Consider the following 14,309-nt stretch of genomic DNA (forward strand, 5'->3'; position numbering starts at 1 on the left):
TGGTGTAGCCAGAATGCCCCGTTACCCCTAATGTTTCCTCTTAGTAATTTTCCATCCACTACCCGCCACCCTGCTCCTGGGCTATAAATTCCCTCTTGTCCCCGTATATTCCGAGTGGAGCCCGTATCTCTCCCCACTGCGGTGATCCTTATACAGATTGAGGAGGAGCCCCTTGAATAAAGCCTGCCTTACCTTTCCTTCAATTTTTTGCCTTTAACGTAGGTCTCTGCTCAACTCTTAACTTTCAAAAGCGGATTCAGAGACCAGCACGTGTGAAACAGCTTTCCTGCCTACCCTTTCAGCTTTATGTTTTTCAGAACAGTATGGTACTGGAAACAATATTAATTAGGTGTTTTTTTTTCACATGTCGCCTTGGAATATGAGCTGAGCTAGGGCAGGAATATCGTCGGCGTATTCCCAAGGCCTGGCACACAGTAGGAGATCATTCAGTGTTTGCTGAACGAATATATTGTCCACGGAATCCTCCCAAGTACAGATGCAACGAAGACTCACACATCGTGAGAACAACACAGAAAAACCGGGTGGGAAGGAGCCTCGAGTGGGCAGAGGGGGGCTTCACGGGTGAGGAAACAGCCTTGGGGGAACTTCGCTCAGGCGGCCCGGAGGCGCGGAGGGCAGGCCTGCGCCCGGGGGACGCGGCGGCCCTGGGCGCCACCGGCAGCGGGCGGCGTGCGCGAGGCCGGAGCCCGGTGCCACCACGTCCGAAGGGGCTGCGCGGCCCGGGAGCTGCGCGCCGGGCAGACGCCCGAGACCCCGCGGGGCCGGGCCGCCACCGCCGGGAGCGCCGAGCCCAGGTCGCTGCCTCACGCCCGGCGCCGCCCCGTTCACCCTTAGCCCGGAGCTCCGCCACCCCGCCCACGACGCCCGGCGAGCACGCGGGGAGCCTGTCTGCGCGGCGGGGGCGTGAGAGTCCGCCACGGCCCACAAAGGTGAGGTCTTGTTTCCGGGGACGTTTTAGGGAAGAACACTCGTCCCTCCCCCTGCCGGTCAGGTGAGCCCGGCTTCTTCCGCTCCTCGTGGATTTGGCCGGAGTCGCCTCGTGAGCTGTTGCCGCCGCCGACTCTGAGGTCTCGCCGTGTGGACTCGGGGGTCCGGAGGTCCCAGGCCGCGAGAACGTCACCATGGTGGGTCCCACCCGTTTCTGGAAGGCTCCGGTTGGCGGCGGGGAGGGCGGGCCGGCGTCGGGCCGCTGGGAGCGGGGTGCGGAGGGAGAACGGTGGGCGGTGCGCGGGCTGCGGTGCAGGCACGGGTTCCGGGCCGGGTCCTACAGGGCTCTTAGGGCGCCTGCCGCTGCCCCCAGCCCGCGGGGAATCCGCGGGTTTCCGTGTACTCGCTCCTCAGCGGTGTAGGAGCGGGGGGCGGACGGGGCGCGTCGGGGACGGCGTAGTCGCCGGTCCTCGCGGCCGCTCACCACCCCTCAGTGTCCTACTCCCGCCCCAGACCTTGCCTCCACGCCCCTCATCCCCTCCGTCGCACTGACACTTGGTTTTTATTAAAAATGCAGTGGATGCAGAAGAGCGCTTATGTAGCACGTTTAAGTATAAACCGTATAAGGAACTCTCGTTTATCCGTTTTTCACTTTAAGAACACGTTTGTGTTCTCCTTGAACCTATATTTCCAGGAGCCACTCAGAGGTAAACAGTATCTAAATTATGCTTGCTTGTTTTTATGTTTACTCCTTACGTTTATATTACAAAACTGCTATTTTTTTCCTTTTTGCTTCTGTTGTTGAGAATAATTCTTGAATGGGAACATGTTTTGTAAATAGTCACTTTTCAATTAGTTTCTAACGAAAACAACAGCATAAAAAAGTTTATAATCTGGTAATAAGTTGTGATACTCTGGTCTCAGTGCCATTAGTCCCCTTTCTCTGTCACTTTCCATTTTCTCTTTTTCCTTTTCATTGTATTTTTATTTTTCATGTCTGTCTACAGTCTTTTTGCTTTAGATTATATATACGTTTGTGTAAATTAAGTCTTTTTATTTATCAGTATGTGCGGTGGCCAGCTGTTTATAATTTTCTTTTCTAGGCTTTCCTAGAAAACCTTGGCTCCCTTGTCTGGACTCCCGATTCTGTTTTATTTGTTTCTGTTTCTGTTTTTATGCCTATAAGCGTAGTAAGTATTAAAGCGATTACCTGCTAGTAAAAACTGGTTTCTGAGAGTTAGTAAAACTAAAGAAAAACATTAATGAAAGTCTACCTAGTATACCAGCTTTGGGGATCATGTTACATGTACGTGGTTTAAAAAAAAAAAAAGAGTAAAATGTTGTCCGTGAAATGTGTGTTAATTTCCTTTTACTGCTGTGAAAAATTAATACAAATTTAATAGCTTGAAACAACACAGATTCATTCTCTTATATTCCTGGAGATCAGAAGTCCAAAAATGAGCCTTACTGAGCTAGAATCAAGGTGTAGGTGGGGCTGTTTTCCTTCAGGATGCTCTAGTGGAGAATCTCGTCCCTTTTTCCAGTTTCTAGAGGTTGGCTCTTGGCCTTCCTTCTCTTCAAAGCCATCAGTGTAACACCTTCAAATCTGCCTGAAGAGAAGGGCACATCTCTTTCTCTTGACAGTGATCCTTCTGCCTCCCTCTTATAAAGACCTTGCAATTATTTTGGGCCCTTGTGGATAATCCAGGATAATCTCCCCATCTCAGGATCTTCGATGGCATCTGTACAGTCCTTTTTGCCATGTGTGGTAACACATTCATGGGTGTGGGGGAATTAGAGCATGGTCATCTTTGGGAGGGAGGGCATTCTACCTACAACAAAAAGTAGGTCTGCCTCCAACTGTGTTACCTAATTCCCTAGCTCAGTTGAGAAACAACCACTGTTAGAACACAGTTTCTTAGATAATCATTCAGATATTTCAGATGAATGTGCCAGTATATATGTCCTCTGACCTCCCTCTTTTTATAGAAGCAGTATGCTAGACACGCTCCTAATGCCCCTTGCTTTTTTTCTTCTACCTGATCTTAGACATCAATCTACATGAGTACACATAGATCTACCTCTTGCTTTTTTTTTTTTTTTTTTTTTTTTTTGTTTTGGGGCCTCTCCTTTTTTTGTCCTTTTCCGTTGCGGGGCACAGGCTCCGGCCGCGCGCAGGCTCATCGGCCATGGCTCACGGGCCCAGCCGCTCCGCGGCATGTGGGATCCTCCCGGACCGGGGCCCGAACCCGCATCCCCTGCATCGGCAGGCGGACTCCCAACCACTGCGCCACCAGGGAAGCCCTACCTCTTGCTTTTTTAACAGCTGACATCCTATTGTTTGCTTTTACTGTAATTTATTTACCAGGTCTCTGATGGACACTTAAGCTGTTTCCATCCTTTTGCTATTACAAACACTGCTGCATTGATTATTATTTGTTTTGTACATGTGTAAATATGTCTGTAGACTAAATTAATAGAAGTAGGATTCCTTGATCAAAAGACGTGCAGTTTTTATTTTGAAAAGAACTATCAAATCACCTTCCAGAAGATTGTACCAATTTACATCCCGCTTATTAGTGAGACTACTAACTCACCCACAGTGTCACTAATGCAGTGTGAATAAATAATTTTTCAAAATCTTTTTTATACATTAAAAATTATAGTTTATTGAGGTTTTAATTTACATTTCTTTTAAGGTAGAGCACACATCTTTTCAAAACCTAAAAGGCATTTATCTATACTCTTTCTTGTGACCTGTTTTTATTTTAGGTTACTAATCTTTTTCTCATTGATTTCATAATGGTGCGTGTTACATTGTAGGTGCTTATTAAATATCTGTTCATCTGAGCTTAGCCCTAGCCCCTTTTCTTATTCTACTGAAGAGACTCTTATCTCTGTGGCTTTAAAGTACCTCCTTTAACCCCACGTTATCCCAAATTTGTATCTTCAGCCCAGACCTGTTTTCTAGGTGCCAGACTCATAACTTTATTTACTTAGTTTACATCTCTACTTAGCAGTCTCCAGGGCATCTTAAACCAGTGGCTGAAAGTGGGTTCTTGATGCCCCTGTCTCCATGTGCCAATTCCTGTCTTAGTCAGTGGGAGTTCTGACCACTTGGTTGCTTTGTTGCAAACGTGGGAGTCATACTGGACTCTTCCCTTTCCCTCACCGTCCATAGTCAGTTCTGTCATTCTGTCTTCAAAATGCATTTCATACCTTGCCATTTGTCTCCATCTTCACTGTCACCCTGGTTGTGCCACTCAACTGTCATCTTTTTCTTAATGACCTCAATACTTCAGTAGTCTTGCTTCTTACTGTATCTCTGTCCAAATTGTCCTATATACAACAGCTCACATTATTCTTAAAAAACCAAGTAGGTCTCAAGTCCTCGGGGAGTCTCTTCCTGATTTCCCAAAGTTAGGTACGCCTATTATATGGTGGCCATTTTCTGGCCAGCACTTACTAAGTTATATAGTTATTCATGAGATAACTAGATTGTAAATTACGTAGTTAGGATATAAGTAGACTGTAAGCAAGTCCATGTCTGTTTTTAATCCTGGAACCTCACTGCCTATTTTAATATATGGTAGTGTGTGCTCAGTAAGTTTGTGGGTTTTTGTTTTTTTTGGTCAGTGAACATTAGTATAAGATAGAGGTGTTAAGAGTGGTAGCAGAAGAATGGGAGAAATCGTTAATTCTGACTAGATATCGATGGGTAAGTCAGGAATAACATAAAGTTGAGCCTGATGTTAGATTTTTGCATGAAAGGTAAAGTCGGCATTAGAGAATTATTAAGATATTTTCTTAATGTTAAGGAGAGTATTGTTTGTGAGCCTTTAAAATTATTTTTATATGAGGTATTTCACACGATTTTAAAGAACTTTTTAAAATATTTTTTACTCATAGTAGCTCAGTGTACAGTATACAGTAAAATATTCACTTGGGTCAACATCCCACTCTCTTTTCTTTCCTTCCAACTATTATTTTCAACCCAGTAGAACATGTTTGTAGTCTTCAGGGAGCTGCAATGTAGGAGATAAGCACACGTGTGGAATTAAATGACTGGTCAGTGCAGTATGTTAAGTGCTATGGGAGAAACGCTACCCAGAGAGAAAGGATACTGAGATGTGAAATGGTTACATATTTGTGGATGTCTTCACAAATATGTGAACTGGAAATGGTCCTTGAAAATTGAATGGGATTTAGCAAGGCTTATGTGGAGAACAGTTTAAGTTCCTTTCTGGATGCTCTAACTATGTATTTGTCATTGACACTTGTCGTTGGCATCAAATTTATCTGTTAAGCAAAGGAAATGCCCTAGGGTTCTTCAGGGTAGAGTGCCTGCAAAAAAATGGTGCAGGTTCTGTTAATTAGTTCATTACATTCCTGTTATGTCTTCGATGTTAAGTGACTTAGTATATCATATTCTAGAATTTATTTTGTGCTTTAGGGTATTTGGAGTTTAAGGTATTATATACTGTAAGCTTTCTCAGTTGTAGGCATGGCTTTACTCCTCTACATTTTTTTTTTTTAAGTATTCATATACCTTTGTGTACCTTAAGTGTGTTTGGTGACATGATCATTCTTCTAGGTTTCTAGTTGAATTGGGCAGTCTAAATGACACTTTTGTTTCTAGTTGAGCCTAGATTCTTTGATGGCTTTGATACTATTTTAGGAAAAGTTCCATTTTGTTATTTATGATTTTAACAGGAATATTCAAAGCATATTGCTCCTGAAATACCCCTCTTTGTTGCCGTGTTGGTTGAATAAACTACTTGTGTGTTTTCTTTGTTACTCTGAAGTATGAATCCAAAGACTAGTTTATAATGAATTTTCTGAAGTAATCACTAAAGATTGTATGTAAGAGAGACTTTTAATATCAGTTTTCTTTTTTTTTTTTAACATCTTTATTGGGGTATAATTGCTTTACAATGGTGTGTTAGTTTCTGCTTTATAACAAAGTGAATCAGTCATACATAAACATATGTTCCCATATTTCTTCCCTCTTGCGTCTCCCTCCCTCCCACCCTCCCTATCCCACCCCTCCAGGCTGTCACAAAGCACTGAGCCAATATCCCTGTGCCATGCGGTTGCTTCCCACTAGCTATCTACCTTACTACGTTTGTTAGTGTGTATATGTCCATGACTCTCTCTCGCCCTGTCACAGCTCACCCTTCCCCCTCCCCATAACCTCAAGTCTGTTCTCTAGGAGGTCTGCGTCTTTATTCCTGCCTTACCCCTAGGTTCTTCATGACATTTTTTTTTCTTAAATTCCATATATATGTGTTAGCATACGGTATTTGTCTTTTTCTTTCTGACTTACTTCACTCTGTATGACAGACTCTAGGTCTATCCACCTCATTACAAATAGCTCAATTTCGTTTCTTTTTATGGCTGAGTAATATTCCATTGTATATATGTGCCACATCTTCTTTATCCATTTATCCGATGATGGGCACTTAGGTTGTTTCCATCTCCGGGCTATTGTAAATAGAGCTGCAATGAACATTTTGGTACATGACTCTTTTTGAATTTTGGTTTGCTCAGGGTATATGCCCAGTAGTGGGATTGCTGGGTCATATGGTAGTTCTATTTGTAGTTTTTTAAGGAACCTGCATACTGTTCTCCATAGTGGCTGAATAATTCACATTCCCACCAGCAGTGCAAGAGTGTTCCCTTTTCTCCACACCCTCTCCAGCATTTATTGTTTCTAGATTTTTTGATGATGGCCATTCTGACTGGTGTGAGATGATATCTCATTGTAGTTTTGATTTGCATTTCTCTAATGATTAATGATGTTGAGCATTCTTTCATGTGTTTGTTGGCAGTCTGTATATCTTCTTTGGAGAAATGCCTGTTTAGGTCTTCTGCCCATTTTTGGATTGGGTTGTTTGTTTTTTTGTTATTGAGCTGCATTAGCTGCTTGTAAATTTTGGAGATTAATCCTTTGTCGGTTGCTTCATTTGCAAATATTTTCTCCCATTCTGAGGGTTGTCTTTTGGTCTTGTTTATGGTTTCCTTTGCTGTGCAAAAGCTTTTAAGTTTCATTAGGTCCCATTTGTTTATTTTTGTTTCCATTACTCTAGGAGGTGGGTCAGAAAGGATCTTGCTGTGATTTATGTCATAGAGTGTTCTGTCTATGTTTTCTCTAAGAGTTTGATAGTTTCTGGCCTTACATTTAGGTCTTTAGTCCATTTTGAGTTTATTTTTGTGTATGGTGTTAGGGAGTGATCTAATTTCATACTTTCAAATGTAGCTGTCCAGTTTTCCCAGCACCACTTATTGAAGAGGCTGTCCTTTCTCCACTGTACATTCCTGCCACCTTTATCAAATATAAGGTGTCCATATGTGCGTGGGTTTATCTCTGGGCTTTCTATCCTGTTCCATTGATCTATCTTTCTGTTTTTGTGCCAGTACCATACCGTCTTGATAACTGTAGCTTTGTAGTATAGTCTGAAGTCAGGGAGCCTGATTCCTCCAGTTCCTTTTTTCGTTCTCAAGATTGCTTTGGCTATTCGGGGTCTTTTGTGTTTCCATACAAATTGTGAAATTTTTTGTTCTAGTTCTGTGAAAAATGCCAGTGGTAGTTTGATAGGGATTGCATTGAATCTATAGATTGCTTTGGGTAGTAGAGTCATTTTCACAATGTTGATTCTTCCAATCCAAGAACATGGTATATCTTTCCATCTATTTGTATCATCTTTAATTTCTTTCATCAGTGTCTTATAATTTTCTGCATACAGGTCTTTTGCCTCCTTAGGTAGGTTTATTCCTAGATATTTTATTCTTTTTGTTGCAATGGTAAATGGGAGTGTTTTCTTTATTTCACTTTCAGATTTTTCATCATTAGTATATAGGAATGCCAGAGATTTCTGTGCATTAATTTTGTATCCTGCCACTTTACCAAATTCATTGATTAGCTCTAGTAGTTTTCTGGTAGCATCTTTAGGATTCTCTATGTATAGGATCATGTCATCTGCAAACAGTGACAGCTTTACTTCTTCTTTTCCGATTTGGATTCCTTTTATTTCCTTTTCTTCTCTGATTGCTGTGGCTAAAACTTCCAAAACTATGTTGAATAAGAGTGGTGAGAGTGGGCAACCTTGTCTTGTTCCTGATCTTAGTGGAAATGCTTTCAGTTTTTCACCATTGAGGATGATGTTTGCTGTGGGCTTGTCATATATGGCCTTTATTATGTTGAGGAAAGTTCCCTCTATGCCTACTTTCTGCAGGGTTTTTATCATAAATGGGTGTTGAATTTTGTCAAAAGCTTTCTCTGCATCTATTGAGATGATCATATGGTTTTTCTCCTTCAATTTGTTAATATGGTTTATCACATTGATAGATTTGCATATATTGAAGAATCCTTGCATTCCTGGAATAAACCCCACTTGATCATGGTGTATGATCCTTTTAATGTGCTGTTGGATTCTGTTTGCTAGTATTTTGTTGAGGATTTTTGCATCTATGTTCATCAGTGATATTGGCCTGTAGTTTTCTTTCTTTGTGACATCCTTGTCTGGTTTTGGTATCAAGGTGATGGTGGCCTCGTAGAAGGAGTATGGGAGTGTTCCTCCCTCTGCTATATTTCGGAAGAGTTTGAGAAGGATAGGTGTTAGCTCTTCTCTAAATGTTTGATAGAATTCGCCTGTGAAGCCATCTGGTCCTGGGCTTTTGTTTGTTGGAAGATTTTTAATCACAGGTTCAATTTCAGTGCTTGTGATTGGTCTGTTCATATTTTCTATTTCTTCCTGATTCAGTCTTGGCAGGTTGTGCATTTCTAAGAATTTGTCCATTTCTTCCAGATTGTCCATTTTATTGGCATAGAGTTGCTTGTAGTAATCTCTCATGATCTCTTTTATTTCTGCAGTGTCAGTTGTTACCTCTCCTTTTTCATTTCTAATTCTATTGATTTGAGTCTTCTCCCTTTTTTTCTTGATGAGTCTGGCTAGTGGTTTATCTATTTTGTTTATCTTCTCAAAGAACCAGCTTTTAGTTTTATTGATCTTTGCTATCGTTTCCTTCATTTCTTTTTCATTTATCTCTGATCTGATTTTTATGATTTCTTTCCTTCTGCTAGCTTTGGGGTTTTTTTGTTCTTCTTTCTCTAATTTCTTGAGGTGCAAGGTTAGGTTGTTTATTCGAGATGTTTCCTGCTTCTTAAGGTGGGCTTGTATTGCTATAAACTTCCCCCTTAGAACTGCTTTTGCTGCATTCCATAGGTTTTGGGTCGTTGTGTCTCCATTGTCATTTGTTTCTAGGTATTTTTTGATTTCCTCTTTGATTTCTTCAGTGATCACTTCATTATTAAGTAGTGTATTGTTTAGCCTCCATGTGTTCGTATTTTTTACAGATCTTTTCCTGTAATTGATATCTAGTCTCATGGCGTTGTGGTCAGAAAAGATACTTGATACAATTTCAATTTTCTTAAATTTTCCAAGGCTTGATTTGTGACCCAAGATATGATCTATCCTGGAGAATGTTCCATGAGCACTTGAGAAAAATGTGTATTCTGTTGTTTTTGGATGGAGTGTCCTATAAATATCAATTAAGTCCATCTTGTTTAATGTATCATTTAAAGCTTGTGTTTCCTTATTTATTTTCATTTTGGATGATCTGTCCATGGGTGAAAGTGGGGTGTTTAAATCCCCTACTATGAATGTGTTACTGTCGATTTCCCCTTTTATGGCTGTTAGTATTTGCCTTATGTATTGAGGTGCTCCTATGTTGGGTGCATAAATATTGACAATTGTTATATCTTCTTCTTGGATCGATCCCTTGATCATTATGTAGTGTCCTTCTTTGTCTCTTTTAATAGTCCTTATTTTAAAGTCTATTTTGTCTGATATGAGAATTGCTACTCCAGCTTTCTTTTGGTTTCCATTTGCATGGAATATCTTTTTCCATCCCCTTACTTTCAGTCTGTATGTGTCTCTGGGTCTGAAGTGGGTCTCTTGTAGACGGCATATATAAGGGTCTTGTTTTTGTATCCATTCAGCTAATCTGTGTTTTTTGGTGGGAGCATTTAGTCCATTTACATTTAAGGTAATTATCGATATGTATGTTCCTATTCCCATTTTCTAAATTGTTTTGGGTTCGTTATTATAGGTCTTTTCCTTCTCTTGTGTTTCTTGCCTAGAGAAGATCCTTTAGCATTTGTTGTAAAGCTGGTTTGGTGGTGCTGAACTCTCTCAGCTTTTGCTTGTCTGTAAAGGTTTTAATTTCTCCATCAAATCTGAATGAGATCCTGGCTGGGTAGAGTAGTCTTGGCTGCAGGTTTTTCTCCTTCATCACTTTCAGTATGTCCTGCCACTCCCTTCTGGCTTGTAGGGTTTCTGCTGAGAGATCAGCTGTTAACCTTATGGGGATTCCCTGTGTGTTATTTGTTGTTTTTCCCTTGCTGCTTTTAATATGCTTTCTTTGTATTTAATTTTTGACAGTTTGATTAATATGTGTCTTGGCCTGTTTCTCCTTGGATTTATCCTGTATGGGACTCCTTGTGCTTCCTGGACTTGATTAACTATTTCCTTTCCCATATTAGGGAAGTTTTCAACTATAATCTCTTCAAATATTTTCTCAGTCCCTTTCTTTTTCTCTTCTTCTTCTGGAACCCCTATAATTCGAATGTTGGTGCGTTTAATGTTGTCCCAGAGGTCTCTGAGACTGTCCTCAGTTCTTTTCATTCTTTTTTCTTTATTCTGCTCTGCAGTAGTTATTTCCACTATTTTATCTTCCAGGTCACTTATCCGTTCTTCTGCCTCAGTTATTCTGCTATTGATCCCATCTAGAGTACTTTTAATTTCATTTATTGTGTTGTTCATCGTTGCTTGTTTCATCTTTAGTTCTTCTAGGTCCTTGTTAACTGTTTCTTGCATTTTGTCCATTCTATTTCCAAGATTTCGGATCAACCTTACTATCATTATTCTGAATGCTTTTTCAGGTAGACTGGCTATTTCGTCTTCATTTGTTAGGTCTGGTGGGTTTTCATCTTGCTCCTTTATCTGCTGTGTGTTTTTCTGTCTTCTCATTTTGCTTATCTTACTGTGTTTGGGGTCTCCTTTTTGCAGACTGCAGGTTCGTAGTTCCCGCTGTTTTTGATGTCTGTCTCCAGTGGCTAAGGTTGGTTCAGTGGGTTGTGTAGGCTTCCTGGTGGAGGGGACTAGTGCCTGTGTTGTGGTGGATGAGGCTGCATCTTGTCTCTCTAGTGGGCAGGTCCACGTCTGGTGGTGTGTTTTGGGGTGTCTGTGGCCTTATTATGATTTTAGGCAGCCTCTCTGCTAATGGGTGGTGTTGTGTTCCTGTTTTGCTAGTTGTTTGGCATAGGATATCCAGCACTGTAGCTTGCTGGTCGTTGAGTGAAGCTGGGTGCTGGTGTTGAGATGGAGGTCTCTGGGAGATTTTCGCCGTTTGATGATATGTGGAGCTGGGAGGTCTCTTGTGGACCAGTGTCCTGAAGTTGGCTCTCCTACCTCAGAGGCAGAGCCCTGACTCCTGGCTGGAGCACCAAGAGCCTTTCATCCACAGGGCTCAGAATAAAAGGGAGAAAAAGTAGAGCGAATTAGTAGAAGTATGAGGAAAGACAGAAGGAAAGGAGGGAAGGAAGGAAGGAAGAAAGAAGCAAAGAAGGAAAGAAGGCAAGAAGGAAAGAAAGGACGGAGGGAGGAGGGAGGAAGGAAGGAAGGAGGGAAAGAAGGAAAAAAGAAAGAAAGAAGATACAGTAAAAATAAAAGTATAATAAAGTTATTGAATTAAAAAATTATTATTTAGGAAAAATAAAAGGGACGGATAGAACCTTAGGACAAATGTTGGAAGCAAAGCTATACAGACAAAATCTTACACAGAAGCATACACATATACCCTCACTAAAAGAGGTAAAGGGGGAAAAATCATAAATCTTGCTGTCAGAGACCACCTCCTCAATTTGGGATGATTCGTTGTCTAAGGGAGGGAAGGAAGGAAGGAAGGAAAGAAAGAAAGAACGAAGGTAAAGTATAATAACGTTATTAAAATGAAAATTGATTATTAAGAAAAAAATTAAAAAAAAAACCATGGACGGATAGAACCCTAGGACAAATGGTGGAAGCAAGACTATACAGACAAGATCTCACACAGAAGCATACACATACACACTCACAAAAAGAGGAATAGGGAAAAAAATCATAGATCTTGCTCCTAAAGTCCACTTCCTTAATTTGGGATGATTGGTTGTCTATTCAGGTATTCCACAGATGCAGGGTATATCAAGTTGATTGTGGAGCTTTAATCCGCTGCTCCTGAGGCTGCTGGGAGAGATTTCCCTTTCTCTTCTTTGTTCTCACAGCTCACCAGGGCTCAGCTTTGGATTGGGCCCCGCCTCTGCGTGTAGGTCGCTGGAGGGCGTCTGTTTTTTGCTCAGACAGGACGGGGTTAAAGGAGCCGCTGATTTGGGGGCTCTGGCGCACTCAGGCCGGCGGGGAGGGAGGGGCACGGAGTGTGGGGCGGGCCTGCGGCGGCAAAGTCCGGCGTGACTTCGCACCAGCTTGAGGCCCGCCGTGCGTTCTCCCGGGGAAGTTGTCCCTGGATCCCGGGAACCTGGCAGTGGCGGACTGCACAGGCTCCGCGGAAGAGGGGTGTGGAGAGTGACCTGTGTTCGCACACAGGCCCCTTGGTGGCGGCAGCAGCAGCCTTAGCGTCTCCCGCTCGTCTCTGGGGTCCGCGCTTTTAGCCGCGGCTCGCGCCCGTCTCTGGAGTTCCTTTAAGCAGCGTTCTTAAACCCCTCTCCTCACGCACCAGGAAACAAAGAGGTAAGAAAAAGTCTCTTGCCTCTTCGGCAGGTGCAGACTTTTCCCCGGACTCCCTCCCGGCTAGCCGTGGTGCACTAACCCCTTCAGGCTATGTTCAAGCCGCCAACCCCAGTCCTCTCCCTTCGCTCCGTCCGAAACCTAATCCGAAACCTAATCCGAAACCGAGCCTCAGAGCCTCAGCTCGCAGCCCCGCCCGCCCCGGCGGGTGAGCAGACAAGCCTCTCGGGCTGGTGAGTGCCGGTCGGCACCGATCCTCTGTGCGGGAATCTCCCCGCTTTTCCCTCCGCACCCGTTGCTGTGCACTCCTCCGCGGCTTCGAAGCTCCCCCTTCCGCCTCCCGCAGTCTCCGCCCGCGAAGGGGCTTCCTAGTGTGTGGAAACTTTTCCTCCTTCATAGCTCCCTCCCACTGGTGCAGGTGCTGTCCCTATTCTTTTGTCTCTGTTTTTTCTTCTTTTTTTTTCTTTTGCCCTACCCAGGTACGTGGGGACTTTCTTGCCTTTTGGGAGGTCTGAGGTCTTCTGCCAGCATTCAGTAGGTGTTCTGTAGGAGTTGTTCCACGTGTAGATGTATTTCTGGTGTATCTGTGGGGAGGAAGGTGATCTCCGCGTCTTACTCTTCCGCCATCTTCAAGGTCCAATATCAGTTTTCTTAACCGGAATATTTCTGTGGTGCCAGAAACTTTTGAAAGCTTCTGTTATTCAGAGTAGTCTGTGATGCTTATGAAAAAAATGTATTTTTGTTGTATCTTTGAGAGTTTAATTTGGTGCTTTTTGAAACATAAAATACTGAGTTTTAATTGAAAATACACCTTAAATCCCTCTCCCCCCAGTTTTGTTATATGTTTACATTCTGTACATTTTTATGAATTGTCAGATGTTTTACAAAATAAATTTGGACAATCCCTGATTGATGGAGATTAATTGCTTTTTAATTAAGAGATACTTAGCTTGAGTAGACCGTAATTAATAGATTAATTTTTATTGATAGGGTTTTACTTCACTTTTCCCCTGTTGAAGTATTTTGTTGGTTTTTATTTTTTAAAGTAATATATTGAAACATAAAATTGTTTTGAAATTTAATATTTTATGATACATGTTTCTGTGCCTTATATATTTATAACATGCCTTGAGGCAACCTTTTCATGAATAAATTATAATAAGAAATCATAGTCTACTGTTGAGTCAGAATATAAGTTCAGTTTTTTTGTATTTTCTTTGTACTAAGTCTTGGAGGTTCTTTAACTGAGATCTAAAGCTGTGCAGACATTTTTATACTCCAACGGTATCAGTATTTCTTGTTCTAAAGAAAGTTTTTAAACCTTTAAAGGAAATTTTTTTTAGACTTGGACATACTGCTGAACTGTTACACAGCTCTGTAACTTAAGTTTTACAGCTTCAGAAACCATCTTTTTTTCTTGAGATTTTTGTGACCTTGTTTCATTTTTTTTAAGCATTTTATTTGTTGGAATAAAGATATCTTTTCAAAGAGATCTTTGCTTTATTTTTTGGTCTTGCATTAGTTATCCCTTTAACATGCTATCCCACAATTTATCAACTTAAAACAACAGAATTTATT

At 41.8% G+C, this 14,309-nt stretch overlaps 1 protein-coding gene across 1 annotated transcript in view; it reads left to right on the top strand.

Annotated features, from left to right (window-relative positions):
* Positions 1-1,017: 1,017 nt before the first annotated feature.
* The window catches only part of TMA16 (translation machinery associated 16 homolog), a 43,784-nt gene continuing 30,492 nt past the window's right edge, over positions 1,018-14,309 (top strand). The window contains exon 1 of the mRNA XM_027116862.1: positions 1,018-1,145. Within this exon, the coding sequence (XP_026972663.1) occupies positions 1,143-1,145 (3 nt within the window). The 5' untranslated portion in view covers positions 1,018-1,142. The remainder of the gene's footprint in view (positions 1,146-14,309) is intronic.

Source organism: Aethalodelphis obliquidens, unplaced genomic scaffold, assembly GCF_003676395.1.
Source record: "Aethalodelphis obliquidens isolate GAN/ISIS:26980383/991018 unplaced genomic scaffold, ASM367639v1 scaffold17, whole genome shotgun sequence".
NCBI classification, from domain to species: domain Eukaryota; kingdom Metazoa; phylum Chordata; class Mammalia; order Artiodactyla; family Delphinidae; genus Aethalodelphis; species Aethalodelphis obliquidens.